Source organism: Procambarus clarkii, chromosome 16 (genome assembly GCF_040958095.1).
Source record: "Procambarus clarkii isolate CNS0578487 chromosome 16, FALCON_Pclarkii_2.0, whole genome shotgun sequence".
Classification (NCBI taxonomy): domain Eukaryota; kingdom Metazoa; phylum Arthropoda; class Malacostraca; order Decapoda; family Cambaridae; genus Procambarus; species Procambarus clarkii.
In genome coordinates this window covers 33,261,563-33,278,915 of record NC_091165.1, presented here as the reverse complement: position 1 = coordinate 33,278,915, position 17,353 = coordinate 33,261,563, and the positions used below count along the sequence as shown (strand labels likewise).

The 17,353-nt window shown below is 43.1% G+C and overlaps 1 protein-coding gene across 1 annotated transcript in view; it reads right to left on the bottom strand.

The window, feature by feature from the left end:
* LOC123760112 (uncharacterized) overlaps positions 1-17,353 on the bottom strand; it is a 183,142-nt gene that overhangs the window by 55,712 nt on the left and 110,077 nt on the right. The window contains exon 6 of the mRNA XM_069325433.1: positions 3,870-4,284. Within this exon, the coding sequence (XP_069181534.1) occupies positions 3,870-4,284 (415 nt within the window). The remainder of the gene's footprint in view (positions 1-3,869; positions 4,285-17,353) is intronic.

Genomic DNA, 17,353 nt, shown 5'->3' with positions numbered 1-17,353 from the left:
TAATCCTTTTGCTGTTAATACACTAATACACACATTATATATAAGTATCTACATTTGTGTTCACCATAGAGAACCACTGACCTGGTATGGTGAATGCAAACAATAACAGGTGGCCACACAGTCAGTAAACGATGCTGTCTCCCTCCGTCTCTCAGCATCACTCCTCCCACAGCGCTAATTATTACAACAATCCTGCTATTATCACAACCCTGGTTATTTATATCACTGTCATTGGTCATCTGTAATATTGTCATCGCTAAATAATAACAATTATATATTTATTTTGACATTTTTCGGCGATGCTGTGGTCACAAGCTGAACATCAATGCTGTTCGCTCATGCTGCGTGCGCCGGCCTTGGTTGCTCCAACAGTACTGTGCCTCTCACACCTGAGAATATTGCCCACGATTTTTTTTTTAAATTGCATCTGTTTACAAGAGCCCTGAGGAAGCTACTGTGAACCCCGTGTAGCCGCGGGCCATTTGAATCAGGCCTGGCACCCTATGGCGTATATATACGCCATGCGCACTATGGGACATGTTACTCAGGGCGTATATATACGCCATGCACAGTTTAAGGGTTAAAGCGCCCGACTCCAACAGAAGACGGACCTGGGACAGAGTAGTTATCCGAAAGGAGGGGCAATAAACCCACGGGTTCAGACGAGACAAGTCCAGAATGAACCGGTCTGCGCAGTCCCATTTTGGGACCGGAAACAGGCGGGAGATCCACTTGAGGGACGAGGATGTTTCAACTACACTCAAGTGAATCCACTCCGAGATGACTTGACAAAGCGCAGGAGTAGAGGCCTGCCCTGCCAGTCCCGAACCCCCCAAACAGGAGGAGGAGCCAACCAATGCCACCACAGGCTGCACGAAACCACACAAAAGACTCACGAATCGTGGGACTAAGAGTGAGGAAACAGAGCGAGTCTCCCCCCCACCGCCCCGTCAATAGTACAAACTACGAAAGGGCCGACGCACCTTACGAGCACCCAAACGGCGCAAAGTGTGATCCCCGCACCGAACAGAAACAGACGGCGCTGAACTTGACACCACTGGCCTACCACGAGAGAAAGAACCCCAAGCCCTGGAATGACCCTGCCTTGATGGCCCCCATGAGCCCCCTGGAGAACTAACAATTCCAAAATAGGACAGCAAATAGCCAAAGCCACCTGCAGATACTGCATCACCGGAGACTCTGCAAACAGCAAAGGACGAAAGGGCGAAGACAATCTAAGAGCCAGGCCCCAAGCGGATTCCAAGGAAGAAGCAAGCACCACCTGCCGACACGCGAGCCAAGAAGCAAAAAACAGGGAAACCACATCCCGCAGGAGCGGCGTGAACAGCTTCAACAGCGCAGACTATGCATGCACTGCATGCACTGCCAAAGGCAACGCACCAGACCCAGAGGCAGCCCCAAGCTCCTCCACATCCACCGTAAGCCAGTCCGAAGACAGCTCAAAAAGGGAGAAGAACCGCAGGGCCGAAGCCAGCAGGCCCTGCGTACATAAGTCCTCCGCGACCAATGCAGCCAAAAGGGAAGGAGCCTGCACATGAAGCTGCATTGCACCAATATCCTGCAGAAGGGCAGGGGGCTAATAAGCACTCATTGAGAAGCTCAAATGCGCCCCCCAGGAAAACAAGGCGGGGAGCAAAAGAGAACCCCACACCCTGTAACACCAAGCCCCACTCTGAGGGTACAAAAACCCAGGCGCGGTCCAATGGGGCCCCAAGGCCCCCAAGTCAACCTTTCCCCTGCCTCAGGAACCTCACCCCGAGGATCCGGGGCCCGAGACGTCCTCCACACCTCCGCCTCTAAAGAAAAGGCAGGAGCAGCCGAAAAAGCAGGGACAAAGAGGGTCTACTTGTCAGACCCAGAAGCTCAGATAGGAGGACCAGGCTTGAATGCCTATGCTGCCACCCCGGAAGGGGTCTCCCTCGAGACTGCCCAAGTCTCAACACCAACTAAACCCTGCCCTGACTCCGAAACCCTAAGATACTTCGGAGCCGGAAACAAGGGGGAAGGAACCGAATGGACAACAGAAGGGGAAGAACAAGGGAGAGGATGGAACCAGAGCCGAAGGGACTCCCACCCCTAAGTCCAGGTCCCTAAAACCAAAATGGAGCAGTCTCGGGGCATCTGGGGAAGCAACTAACCAAGATCGTTGCAGCAACCTAAACCTAGCATGCAATGCAGCTGCTGCCTGCACCCTCATATCATGATCAGTAGCTTGTGTGAACTGGAGCACATACAGGCAACAAACATCGCATGACTCCGGGTCAAAAGAATCACCGATCCAACAGGCAGCATGGTGGAGGCACAGCCGGTGATTGTCCCTCAGAGACAAGGGGGCAGAGCAACCTTCTGACTTGTACGAAGCGAGAAGGGACTCAAGGGTCACATCCATCGGACCACGGAGCCCCCGTGGGGTTTCCCAGGGGCCCATAGCCTTATGAACACACTAAGGGAAGCCCAGGTAGGGTATTGCGAACCGCCGCCCAAAACAACCAAACAATCTGCTAATAGCTGAACTCCTGGAACGTGTCCACTCATAGTGGTCTAGGGATACCAGGGGTACCACCAACCACACAAAACTGAGAATAAATATAATTATAATTATATATATACACCCGAACACAGAAGGGGCAACCACCAAGGCAGACTTCCTCACCAGGCAGAAAAGCAAAAACAAAAGCAAAACCCTGCAAGAGTACAACGTACCCAGGTGGAACAGAGCTGGCCGCTGTAAGAGGTGAAAACTAACTGTGCAGTAACCCATGCCCCTACCAGTGATGAAAACTACCCCCTACCCAGAGGCAAACACGGGCAACAAAGATCCTAGTTGACTCCAAGGGCAGCAAAGTACCAGGCAGTAAAAGACATAGTGGGGGTAGATCCCGAGGTGACTTGTGGAAGGTGGCCCCCAAGCCCCGAAGGGTAGTACTTACAGGGCACCTAGGGAAGGTGGCCCCCAAGCCCCCAAGGGTAGTACTTACAGGGCATCCTAGGGAAGGTGGCCCCCAAGCCCCCAAGGGTAGTACTTACAGGGCACCTAGGGAAGGTGGCCCCCCAAGCCCCCAAGGGTAGTACTTACAGGGCACCTAGGGAAGGTGGCCTCCAAAGCCCCCAAGGGTAGTACCTACAGGGCTCCTAGGAAAGGTGGCCTCCAAAGCCCCCAAGGGTAGTACCTACAGGGCTCCTAGGGAAGGTGGCCCCCAAGCCCCCAAGGGTAGTACTTACAGGGCACCTAGGGAATGGTGGCCCCTAGGCGCATGTAGCCCGAGTACCGAGTAATATTTCTCCTGGCTCGCACACCACCAGTAAAGACAGTCCACAACACAAGGCACAGAATCTGAGACAGATTGCAGGACCCAGAGGCACAAGACTATGCCAGTAGCACATCTGGCTGAGAACTGAAGGGTGGATTGCCAGTGTGGGGGTCTGGGGCTCCCCCTTCCCCCTCCCAGGGAGGGGGGGGGGGATGCGCAGACAGCAGTGCGGTGACATGATGATGTTATGATCGTTTGCTAATTTTCGTCTGGGGAGTTCTGTCCACTTGTTCGGCTTTCGGTAGCAATAGTTTCACCAGAATAGGGGTTTGTTTTGGGGTGCCTACGTTTCTGGGTGCCAGATCAAGTCGATGGCAGACATAGAATGCTCCCAACCACACGGGGGTTTTTATAGGCCATTGCTCCTCGTGCCTCTCTTGAGGGAGCCAGGTTCCGGCTTGTGGTCCCTGGTAGGGAAGAACTCCGTACACACTGACTGATGCCAGAAAGTTATACATATTCATTCAGCCTGGATAGCTCCGGGGGAGCCGACAGTGCTTCCCCTTTGAAAAAATACATAAAAAAAACAAATCTTACCTTCAACAGATCTTGGTATCAGGCTGTCCACGTCATTACTGCTGCATTTTGGTAACTGTAATTCTTGTTTAGACGAGCCATCATCAACTAATTCAACAATATTTTTACCTGGAGACAATATTTCTGCTCTGGGATGTGCAGGTTTATCAATAATTTTTATTTTAATAGCACTGCCTCTTCCTACAGACTTCAGGATAAGTTCAAGTGGCAGAGTTGTGTCATTTATTCTTAAAAGTTTTTTCTGAACATTTATATCAGATTTGCTGATGTCCACATTATCCTTGGGAAGTAGAACATTATGAACAGTCGGTAGCTTTCTTCGATCGTCCCCTTCAGCTGAGACAATAAGTATGTTATCGTCAGGTCTATTGACTTGAAGGTGCTGAACTGTTTCTAGGTGTGTTTTTCTATGTGCCTGAGGAAAACAAAATATAGATAAATATCTAGATTTTCTGCGGGAGCCCCAATGGCTCTGTGTCACTATCTCACTGAGATTGCTACATGCTACAAGTCATATCAGTCATGGGAGTTCTGTTTGACCTACTGGAGATTAGAATCAGAACCTGGCCCCTTCAAGTGAGGCACAGAGAGCAAGTACATTCCACCATTTCACCAGATAAGCATCCAGAAAGTCAGCAAAGCACCACAGACAACTGCTGTGTTAACAAGACTCAAAGCCTCAAAACTGCCAAACATCTCCCCAATCAACCTCAACAAAATAATTCCCTTGAAACTAGGTAGAACCCGTAAGTACTGAATGCCGCCACCAGGTGGCCTGGCGCTCGGAGCACCATCAGCTCGCATCTCAGTTCTGTCACTGATGAGTTATCTTGATCAATGCAGTAGTGCTTCTTTGTCACCATTTCTCTTGGGAGATCTCAGTGTTTCCAAGCTAAGTGCTGGGCCATTCTGTAAGAACTTTTTTATTACTATATTTTTCCATTATATTGTATTTACTTCATAATCGTGTTTTGTTGGTCCAGTTTTGTTGTGTGGACTTGGATGTTTTGTATGCTGATCTACATGCGTTCACTGATTACTTCCCTGGGTGTTCGTTTAGCACTTCCCTTGCATTGACAGAGTTACTTCTCTGGTATGTTTGGGGGTTTACCCTTTTGAGTTTTTGAGACCAGGTCATAGGGCAGATTACCTTACCTTGGGTATTTAAGGGTATGTTGATTCCTCTGTTTAAGCCTGTGGTTGGGGGGTATTCAGTTGGGTGTGTGGGGTGTACATGGGCCTAGCACACCTGGTTTATAGGGCACTCCGCAAAAACCATTTGCAGCAAAGATACTAGGGCTGCTTATGGTTTCCATTCTTTCGGCAAGAGTCCTCAATACCTGGAAATAACTGTCTGGTTTATTACCAACAGGACCTGGTATTTTCCCAGGGAACTGTGGTGAGGTCAATTATGCATAAAGGTTAGCCCACCAAGCTCACTCTCACCCATCAAGAGTTTGAAGGGTGTTTGTTGCCTTTGCTACATGGAGATGACAATTCCTTCTGCCTCCACCATGTGCCTGTTGGGTCAATGATAATTACAGCCCTGAATCCTGTTGAGTTTGTTCCCCAAGAGTTCTGATCCTCTCTAATCCTGCTTCTGAAGTGGAGGAATTTCATGCAGCTGCCACCTTACGGATTTGGTTTGCCCAAAACTCAACATTCATGGCATGGCTTTGTGCTCATACGGATGCCCTGGAATTGCCCCGTATAGTGTTTAGTGACTTGGAATCGGAAGTGTAGGTGATCTCCAACTTGGTTCTAGCTATGCCTCCTCTTCTGTTCCCAGCAAGTGTCATTCGCCCTACTTCAGTTCTTCCCCCGACCCCTGCTTCTGGCTTCAAAATGTTTGAGGATTTCTGAGTCGGGGCAGGATTTAGTTCAGGGTGTAGCTTACAAAGGTCTGGAGGTTACCCCTTCATTCTTAAGCATGGAGGTAGTTGATCCTTCTAGACCTGCCAAGGTTACATAATTTTCTTCTTCACATCCTTATGCTTCCTCTGTACCTTCTTGGGAGGATGCCTTTCTTTCCTAGGTGTTGGACAACAACATTGGTTCTGCCCTGGAGCCGTTATGGCAGGCTCCTGGGGCTGGTAAAGAGCCTGAACTGGATGCCTATGAATTTTTCTTAGTATTTTGTTACTTCTGTGAAGAATTATTTGCTCAAAAGGTAGGGATTCTCTTTTCCTCTTGATCGGAATGAGTTTGATTAAGCTGCAGCATCCTTTCCAGGGTTCATTTCTGCATGTTGTTCAGTTTTTGCAGTTTCATCTTTCCAGAGGTTTCCTTCTTCCCGAGTCTCCCGTTGGAGGCGTGTGAGAACCAGTTGCTGTACCTCCTGCAGGATTTGGGACTTGCTTCAATGATAGACCCCTGCTTCCTTTGTGTTCGGAGAGGTGTTGCCCTTTTTGGCTACATTACGAGGTTCTGGACTCATCTTGGCTGGCTGACAATCCTCTTTTCTGTGGGGAGCCCTTACGGTTCCCTGGAGCTTATCTGCTTGATACCTGCTTGATGGGGTTCTGGGAGTTCTACTCCCCAAGCCCGGCCCGAGGCCAAGCTTGATTTGTGAGAGTTTGGTCCACCAGGCTGTTGCTTGGAGCGGCCTGCAGACCCACATACCCACCACAGCCCGGTTGGTCTGGAACTTCTTTTAGAAAACAGTCTAGTTTTCTTTTGAAAATGTCCACGGTTGTTCCTGTAATATTTCTGATGCTCGCTGGTAGGACATTGAACAACCGTGGACCTCTGATGTTCATACAGTGTTCTCTGATTGTGCCCATGGCACCTCTGCTCTTCACTGGTTCTATCCTGCATTTTCTTCCATATCATTCACTCCAGTACATTGTTATTTTACTGTGTAGATTAGGGACCTGGCCCTCCAGTATTTTCCATGTGTATATTATTTGTTATCTCTCTCGTCTCCTTTCTAGTGAGTATATTTGGAGAGCTTTGAGACAATTCCAATAATTTAGGTGCTAAGTTAAGATTTGTTAAGTTTGTTAAGATTTCTCTGCTGATGGTTCTCTTCTCACAACCAGACCATCACCAGAGAAATCTAAACAAGCAACACAGATATCATCGATAGATACAGCAATAGCAGGAGGCTTGACATCTGCGAGGGCACTACACATCAAAAAGTCAACACCAGCAATCAACAGCCAATTAATGCACAACTATATTCTACCCACTTCAAGACTCCGAACCAACATAGAAGCATCAAGAGGAAGTATGGCCCAATAGGCCCTCTGCAGTTACTTCCATTCTTATGTTCTCATATCCAATTTATACCCATTGTTTCATGATTTGTCTTGTGTTTGTCACAAATTTGTTCACCTCACCAAAAACTGTTGTACCATATCACCTCACCCAAATGTGAGGATAAATATGGACGTATTTTGCATGTTTACAGGTTACAGTTGTGTGTGTAAACGCTCTCAACTCTTTAAGACATAACTGTAACATGCTCGTGTCCGAAGCTAGACACAAATACAACAAAATTATTAAGGATGGTAACAGAGTCCATTTCATGTGGTCTCCATCTCATGTTGGCCTCCGAATGCATGATAGAGCTGATCAGTAAGCCAAAGAATCTGCCTTTAAAGGAGCCGTTGAGTGTAACCTTGGATTGTCAATGAGCAATCTGAGAGCAGCAGTACACCGAGAACTTCAACAAGATCTTGTAGATCTGAGGCAAAGTGAAATTGACACCAGTAATTCCATCTATCATCATACTATCATGCAAGAGGAGCCACACATCTATGGATCATCCAATAAAATCAGCAGACTTCTAGATGTTACTACTGCTCGGCTTAGACTCGGTTACAAGTATCTCTGGGAATTCTCATTATCTGCTGATGTAGACCTGACCAAATGTAAACTGTGTCAACAAAATTATTCGCACACCCTCCATCACTATGTGATGGAGTGCGAAAAGATACGTGAATTTAGAGACAATTCTATAACCAATGTTCCAGCAATGTGTAAATATTTCATTCAAAATGATCTGCTACCAGAAATTTTAGCCAAATATCCCCAGTTTGCTAACTGAAGGTAGTAACTGAGTGATTGTAACCTATCCACCACTGCCCACTGGATGGGGGGCGGTGTGCAGGACAAACATATAAATTGTGACACTAGCTCTCCACATATGTCAGTTGCTTAATTTAGAACCTTGTACTTGAGGTCGATCTCGAACCCATTGTTAATGTGACGACTTATATTGAATTTTGTAACTAGCTCATCAAGATTGTAACTTGCTTAGCTAAATGAATTGTGGGGTTCAGTCCCTGAGCCCATTATGTGCCTCTGTAACCCTTTCCACTACCGCCCTCAAAATGGGTATGGGGTGCATAATAAATGAACTAAACTAACTGTGTGTAAACTAAAGTCTTTGAAAATGTAATAAGTTTTTACGAAACGCGTTGAAGGGTCGCGTCAGGACTAGAAATAAAAATGAATTTTGGAGAATTCGTTTTTCAATTACCAACGACAGTGAAAAGAAACATAAGAAATATTGAGAAAATTTGTGTTATAATTATTAATCTTACCTTTTCGTTCATACTTAACAATATTATATATATATATATATAAAAAGTTTGTGAGGGTACCACCTCTGGTGCCAATGTGGGGACCCATAGCCTCGGAGAAGAAAATAAAAAGTATTCAGAGGAGACCTTGTGGTTTCTCACTGAACACTAATATTATCTTCTCCTACCACCCCCATTCTTTTGTATGTACACATATATATTTACTTTATTTGAACTTTGTTACAAAAAAGGAGTTACATATGGGTTACAAAGATGGTTGTCATAGGTTGTTGAGTTCCTCCAGCTCCTCAGATGGCGGGCAGGAACCCTGGATGCAGTGCGCATTTCCCCTCTGTATCGCCACACTGAGGCGCTGGAAAAGAAAGCTTGCAGCTCTCGGGTCCCTTGTTGTTTCAATGAGCCTAGAACCCAGTTCCTTCAAAAAACTGGTAGCACTTTTACCCCAGGCGCCGAGCGTCTCAGAAGCAATGGGGACAAAATTGTAGTGGTGATCCAGTTCTCTATACTTACGGGATTTGGCTGCTTCCCTGTGGGTGGCAGCGCCACCTGGTTGTGCAACATATTATATATATGTCGTACCTAGTAGCCAGAACGCACTTCTCAGCCTACTATGCAGGGCCCGATTTGCCTAATAAGCTAAGTTTTCCTGAATTAATATATTTTCTCTAATTTTTTTCTGATGATATGATAAAGCTACCCATTTCATTATGTATGAGGTCAATTATTTTTTATTGGAGTTAAAATTAACGTAGATATATGACCGAACCTAACCAACCCTACCTAACCTAACCTAACCTATCTCTATAGGTTAGGTTAGGTAAGGTAGCTCAAAAAGTTAGGTTAGGTTAGGTAGGTTAGGTAGTCGAAAAACAATTAATTCATGAAAACTTGGCTTATTAGGTAAATCGGGCCTTGCATAGTAGGCTGAGAAGTGCGTTCTGGCTACTAGGTACGACATATATATATATATATATATATATATATATATATATATATATATATATATATATATATATAATATATATAATATATATAATATATATATATATATATATATATATATATATATATATATATATATATATATATATATATATATATATATATATATACTGTCTCCAATCGATCATCCGGACTATATGGGAAGGACCCCCAGCCGGATTATCACATTTTTCGGATAATGGTACTTTTTCACCTACGAGTCCAAAAGTGACCATTTCCAACTATTTTTATACTACAAACAACATAATTTGAATTGCCTTGCCGCATATAATTATTAAATATTCAACTAGAAACCTCAACTTACCGTGTTGGTGTTCGTCTTCTTGATTGATGCCACACATCTTGAAGTTAAAAATTCTTAACAATTTACGTAACCTATACTAACACAACACTAAAATTAACACTTAAAATTACTGTACAGTTCATTAAGCTAAGTTAGTTTTGACTGCCAGCTGCTGAAGCCTCACTGGTTGAGGGCATTTGGGTTGCCTGTGAGGCCTCACTTGTTGGTGCTTGCATGCACCTCACTTGTTGAAGCGCTTGCATGCCCTCACTTGTTGAAGGCGCTTGGCTTGCCTGTGACGCCTCACTTGTTAAAGGCGCTTGCTTGCGCCTCACTTGTTGAAAGCGCTTGGCTTGCCTGTGGCGCCTCACTTGTTGAAAGCGCTTGGCTTGCCTGTGGCGCCTCACTTGTTGAAAGCGCTTGGCTTGCCTATAATGCCTCACTTGTTGAAGGAGCTTGGCTTGCCTGTGGCGCCTCACTTGTTGAAGGCGCTTGGCTGCCTGTGACACCTCACTGTTTGAACAACACGTAACTTGTCTTTAATTCCTAGGACAATCTTCTTCCTCTTAACACTTCCAGAACGATTGATGCTGCTACCAGACATATTCTTGGCCAAAAATGTTCAAAATTACTATGAAAATTAAGAAAGTTATTTAAAAAATATTTCACTAATGGCGCAGCACTGTGTATAACACGAGGGACGGACGTACATGGGTTGACCAGTGTTGGACAGGTCCACTTGGGGCAGCCATAGCGTTACGTAGGCCGCCAGGAGGAAAAAAATTCACAATATTTTTTAAGGAAACTTCAGCCTGTGCACAATGCTTTTAGGAAACTTATTTATTTGTTATTACATAATTACTAGTAGTTATTTTATTTGTTTTTGGCTATGATTAATTGTTCTAAAATTAATGGTAATTACTGTACCCAGGTAGTCCCTCCTGACGCACCCCTCCCACCCTCCCAACACCACCCACCCACCCCACCCCCACCTACACCATGCGCCTCGAGTCTCGGGCAGACGGGATTAATACCGTATGGCCTGCCTCATGTTTTCATATACGGACAAAGGCACGATTATCTGGGGGACTGACCGGATAGTGTAATTTCTGCAGAAAACCTGCTTTAATCCGGTCCCTGTGGCTATTTTGGCCGGATATTGTGATAACTTTATCCGTTCACGATTTTGGCCGTATAAGGGCGTTTTTCGGATGTTCGAATCCCGGATAATCGCGGGGTTACAGTATATATATATATATATATATATATATATATATATATATATATATATATATATATATATATATATATAATGTATATATATATATATATATATATATATATAATATATATATATATATATATATATATATATAATATATATATATATATATATATATATATATATATATATATATATATATATATATATATATATATATATATATATATATATATATATATTTCATTGAATATGACCGCATATTCTGTATTTATTATTTTCTGGTTTAGGGCTTCTATCCCTCTAACTATTTTCTTAGCATCAGGGCTTAATTGAAATAGAAGTTCTCCAAAACTCATTTTCGTACTTTTAAGGTGAAGAAAAGAAGTGATTTACTATAGAGTGTATTACACTTATTTGTATAATTTGCACGACAGTTTCGAACCTCCATGGTTCATTCTCAAGTGAACAGATCTTACAATACAGATCGTAGTATTGTAAGATCTGTTCACTTGAGAATGAACCATGGAGGTTCGAAAACGTCGTGCAAATTATACAAATAAGTGTAATACACTCTCTAGTAAATCACTTCTTTTCTTCACCTTAAAAGTACGAAAATGAGTTTTGGAGAACTTCTATTTCAATTAAGCCCTGATGCTAAGAAAATAGTTAGAGGGATAGAAGCCCTAAACCAGAAAATAATAAATACAGAATATGCGGTCATATTCAATGAAACATGTTTGAAAGAAAACCTGCTGCCAGTATACACCAATATATATATATATATATATATATATATATATATATATATATATATGACTGAAAACTCATACCCCAGAAGTGACTCGAACCCACTCCCAGAAGCAACGCAACTGGTAACTACAGGACGCCTTAATCCGCTTGACCATCACGACCGGACAAAAGGAAGTGATAGCCGAAGCTATTTGAACCACTTCCCTGCCGGCACTCGGATGGTAATCTTGGGCATAGCATTTTGTCAAATCACCTCATTCTTTGGGGCACACGTGAGGAACACAAATGCGAACAAGAAAGCGGATTAAGGCGTCCTGTAGTTACCAGTTGCGTTGCTTTTGAGAGTATGGGTTCGAGTCACTTCTGGGGTGTGAGTTTTCAGTCGCATATAGTCCTGGGGACCATTCAGGCTTGTTCGCATATATATATATATATATATATATATATATATATATATATATATATATATATATATATATATATATATATATATATATATATATAATGGGCCTCGACTTATGATGCTAATCTGTTCCCAGAAGAATCGTAAGTCGAAATATCGTAAGTCGAAGCGATTTTTCCCTTAAGAAATAAAGGGATTTGGATTAATCCGTTCCCCACCCTCCAAAATATTAACATACAAATACATTTTATACTGAATACAATGTTTTTCTAACTACAATACAGTACCTAAGTTTATCTTACCTTTATGGAGTGCTCTTGATGGCATATGGAAGATGGTGATGAGGGGGGAAGGAGGAGAGTTGTTACTGTTTGAAAAGGGAGTCCCCTCCCATTATCACATCAGGCAGTGATGTTTTCTCTGGGGTTACTCTCTCTCCTACGTTTTGCCTGAATACCATTAGGACCTGGTTGTGGTTCAGTGCTTGTTTGTCTCACTGCAAATTTGTCAAGAGATATTTGTTTTTCCCTTCGTTTTAACATTTGCTGTAATGATGCATCACTTTAGCACCCATAATGTCCTTTTTCTTAGCCAGTATGGTGGATATCGTTGACTGAGATTTCTTGTACTGCCTAGCCAGTTCAACAACCCGCACATCATCTTCATATTTACGAATGATCTCTTGTTTCTGCTCTATGGTCATCCTTACATGGGATTTCATATGTTGAGCCTTACCACTGACTTTCCTGGGACTCATGGCTTGATATATAATAATTACTTTAATGTTCAAAATGCAAAAAATCACCACAAAAGCGAAATTTCTTATAGGTGCGATCGTCACTAAGCGGGCAGCTGTAGTAAACTGAGGCAGGTCGGCCGCGTGACCAGGAACCACGCGCTCGGTCGACCCAAACGTGTACCAACAAATATCGTAAGTCGACGACACCATTGGATGTTGAGTCGCATTTTTCGATGAAATTTACATCATAACACGAAATTATCGTAAGTAGGGGCAATCGTAAGTCGAGGTGCCACTGTATATGTCGTACCTAGTAGCCAGAACGCACTTCTCGGCCTACTATGCAAGGCCCGATTTGCTTATTAGTCAGTGATTTTCTTTATTTTAAAAATATTGTTTCCAATTGATTAATATGAAATAATATTATTATATTATGTTAGGAACATAAATTATTGATCTATTTATGTTAGTTTAGGTTAGGGTAATATAGGTTAGGTTTGGTTAGGTAGGGTTACCTTGCCTTACCTTGAGGTGCTTCCGGGGCCTAGCGTCCCCGCGGCCCAGTCGTCGACCAGGCCTCCTGGTTGCTGGACTGATCAACCAGGCTGTTGGACGCGGCTGCTCACAGCCTGATGTATGAGTCACAGCCTGGTTGTTCAGGTATCCTTTGGAGGTGCTTATCCAGTTCTCTCTTGAACACTGTGAGGGGATTGCCAGTTATGCCCCTTATGTGTAGCGGAAGCGTGTTGAACAGTCTCGGGCCTCTGATGTTGATAGAGTTCTCTCTCAGAGTACCTGTTGCACCTCCGCTTTTCAACGGGGGTATTCTGCACATCCTGCCATGTCTTCTGGTCTCATGTGATGTTATTTCTGTGTGCAGGTTTGGGACCAGCCCCTCTAATATTTTCCACGTGTAAATTATTATGTATCTCTCCTGCCTGCGCTCAAGGGAGTACGGATTTAGGCTCTTTAGTCAGTCCCAATAGTTTAGGTGTTTTACTGAGTGGATTCTAGCAGTAAAGGATCTCTGCACGCTCTCCAGGTCAGCAATTTCTCCAGCTTTGAAAGGGGCTGTCATTGTGCAGCAGTACTCCACTCTAGAGAGCACAAGCGTTTTGAAAAGTATCATCATCGGTATAGCATCTCTAGTGTGAAAAGTTCTTGTTATCCAACCTGTCATTTTTCTTGCAGTTGTGACGGCTACTTTATTGTGTTCTTTAAAGGTAAGGACTTCCGACATGAGTACACCCAGATCCTTTACATTGCCTTTTCTTTCTATGTTATGATTTGCCTGAGTTTTGTACGTGGTTTCCGTTTTTATATTTTCATTTTTTCCATAACGCATGAGCTGGAACTTATCTTTGTTAAACACCATATTATTTTCTGTAGCCCATAGAAAGACCTGATCTACATCTGACTGGAGGTTTGCCGTGTCTTCTATGTTGCCTACTCTCATGAAGAGCCTAGTGTCATCTGCAAAGGATGATACAGTGCTATAGATTGTGTTCTTGTCTATGTCCGATATGAGGATGAGAAAAAGTACTAGAGCAAGCACAGTACCCTGGGGGACTGAGCTCTTCACGGTTGATGGGCTGGATTTTATTTTGTTGACTATTACACATTGGGTTCTGTTGGTCAGGAAATTGTAGATCCATCTGCCTATTTTTCCGGTAATTCCTTTTGAACGCATTTTATGTGCAATAACGCCATGGTCACATTTATCAAAAGCTTTTGCGAAATCTGTGTAAATTACATCAGCGTTTTGTTTGTCTTCCATAGCATCTAATGCCATATCATAGTGGTCCAGCAACTGCGACAGGCAAGAGCGCCCTGTTCTGAAACCATGTTGTCCGGGGTTATGGAGATGCTGTGATTCCATGTATTTTCTGATCTTACTTCTTAGCACTCTCTCAAAATTTTTTATAATGTGCGATGTTAGTGCTATCGGTCTGTAATTTTTTGCCTCTGCCTTATTTCCTCCTTTATAAATAAAATAAATTAATAAATGTTTATTCAGGTAAGGTATATACATACAAGTGATGTTACATTAATGGATTGATATATAGATAGAGCTAGTACATACAATGCCTAAAGCCACTATTACGCAATGCGTTTTGGGCAAGAAGTATGAAGTGAATGCTATCATGAAGTGGTGCTATCTCTGTTGTTTTTAGTACTGTATATCAGGAATAACGCCAATATGTAGGCTTTGTCTCCACAGAATGTGGAGGGCCTGCGATAATGGTTTTTTTACAGTTCTTGATGAATATGGGGTTCCAAGAATCTGGGCCTGGTGCAGAGTGCATAGGCATACTGTTTATGGCTTCTTCAAAATCCAGTGGGGATAGGGTGACGTCTGATATATGATTTGATGTTGGTATCATATCCATGAAAAATTCATTTGGGTTATCAATCTTTAGTGCGTTTAATGGCTCACTGAAAACAGAGTCGTACTGCTTCCTCAGTAGCTCGCCCATTTCTTTGTTGTCATCGGTGAAAGTTCCATCTCCCTTTCGCAGGGGCCCGATACTAGATGTGGTTTATGATCTTGATTTTGCATAGGAGAAAAAATATTTCAAATTTCTCTCTATTTCACTGATTGCCTTTTCCTCTCTTTGCCTCTCCTGGGTTTTGTATGATTCTTGTAGCTTGAGTTCAATTGTTTCTATTTCTTTACCTAACCTTCTTCGCCATTCTTGAGATAGGGTGCGACTCTCAAGTTGTTCCGCGATTCGTTTTCTTCACCTATATAGGGAACGACGTTCCCGTTCCAATCTGCATCTCTTCCTCTTTTTTCTTAGGGGTATGCGGTTTGAACATATTTCTAGTGCTACTGAGCTTATTTTTTCCAGGCACTGGTTCAGGTTTGCATTTTCTAGCTGTTCTTCCCAGTTTATATCTGTGAAGTCCTGGTTTATTTGCTCCCAGTTTATCTGTTTATTATTGAAGTTGAATTTGCTGAAATCTCCTCCACCGGGAATCTGGACTGGTTTTGAAGGTCTACTCCCCATGGTTGTCATAACTTCAATTAAGTTGTGATCTGAGTAACAGGTATTTGTAATCATTATGTTCCTGATCAATTCATCATTATTAGTGAAAATGAGGTCCAGCGTGTTTTCCTTCCTAGTTGGTTCTACTATTTGCTACTATAGGGTAGAATATAGTTGTGTATTAATTGGCAGTTGATTGCTGGTGTTGAATTCTTAACCCTCAAACCGCGCATATCATATATAAATGATATCAGTGACAAAACCGAAACCGCACACATCACTTATATTTGATTTCGTGTCTAGCGCTATAATTTAAACGCCCCGCCTGGGATAGGGGCAGCAATAGTACAGCCATGACTGATAGTTGCCAGATGCCACCTAGAAAAAAAATCCAGGCCAACATTCTTGGGTGTTACAGCATCAGTATTGAGCAAGCCACCAAGGCTGGCGCACGCAGCACGAGCTCACAGCACCGCTGGTTCAGCTTGTGACCACAGCATCGCCTACAAATGCCATAATATATATGATACTGCTATTATTTAGCAGTGATAGTATTACTGAAGCCCCCTGACTGTGATAAAACTGACCAGGATTCTGATAATAGCAGGATTGTGGTGATATTTAGCGCTGTGCTCCATGGAGGGAGGAGTAATGCTGTAGGAGGGAGGGTGGTGGTGTTGTCTTCTGACTGTGTGTGGTCACCATTTATTGACTGCACTCACCATATCAGCTTAGTGGTTCGATATGGTGAACACAAATGTAGATACTTATATATAACGTGTGTATAGTGTGAGATAACAGCGAGAGGAGTAGGTTGGGAGCCGCCATTTTGGTGAGGGAGGAGCGTCGTTTGCACGACTTGGCATGTTGTTTACTGATTGCCACTATGGTCTTTGGGCACCATACCAGCTTATTTGTTCAGGTATGGTGAATAAAACAGGTAGATACTTATATATAATGTGTGTATATAGCGTAATAACACCACAAACTGTATTGTTGAAGGACAAATATTAGTGCGTCTGGCCTTGAGGGCGGCCACCGATCAGCTGACTGTGTGAGTAGCTACGTCTTATGGCCTTTACTCACCATACAAGCTTAGATGTACAGTTATGGTGAACAAAACATGTAAATACGTATATATAACGTCTGTGTATAGTGAATAAATACAGAAAGAGTATTGTAGAAGGTGAATGAGGGTGAGTGAGGTGGTGTTGAGGGAGGGAGTGGCAGTGAGTGGCTCGCTGGTGTTTGGTGATCACTCTTCGTTGCTTTTTGACTCACAAGACCAACTTAGTAGTTCGTTATGGTGTACAAAACATGCAAATACTTATATATAACCTGTGTATATAGTGTAACAACAGCAAAACTATTTGTTTATTGTTTTATGAACATAATAATTGAATCACTAATATGCACACCATAATTTTGAGTACAGCGATGGTTCACACATTTTATAATATAAATATACCACAATTCACTGTATGGAATAATATTACTGCAAAAAAAGTAAGAAAAAATCAATCAGAGACATTGAAATAATTA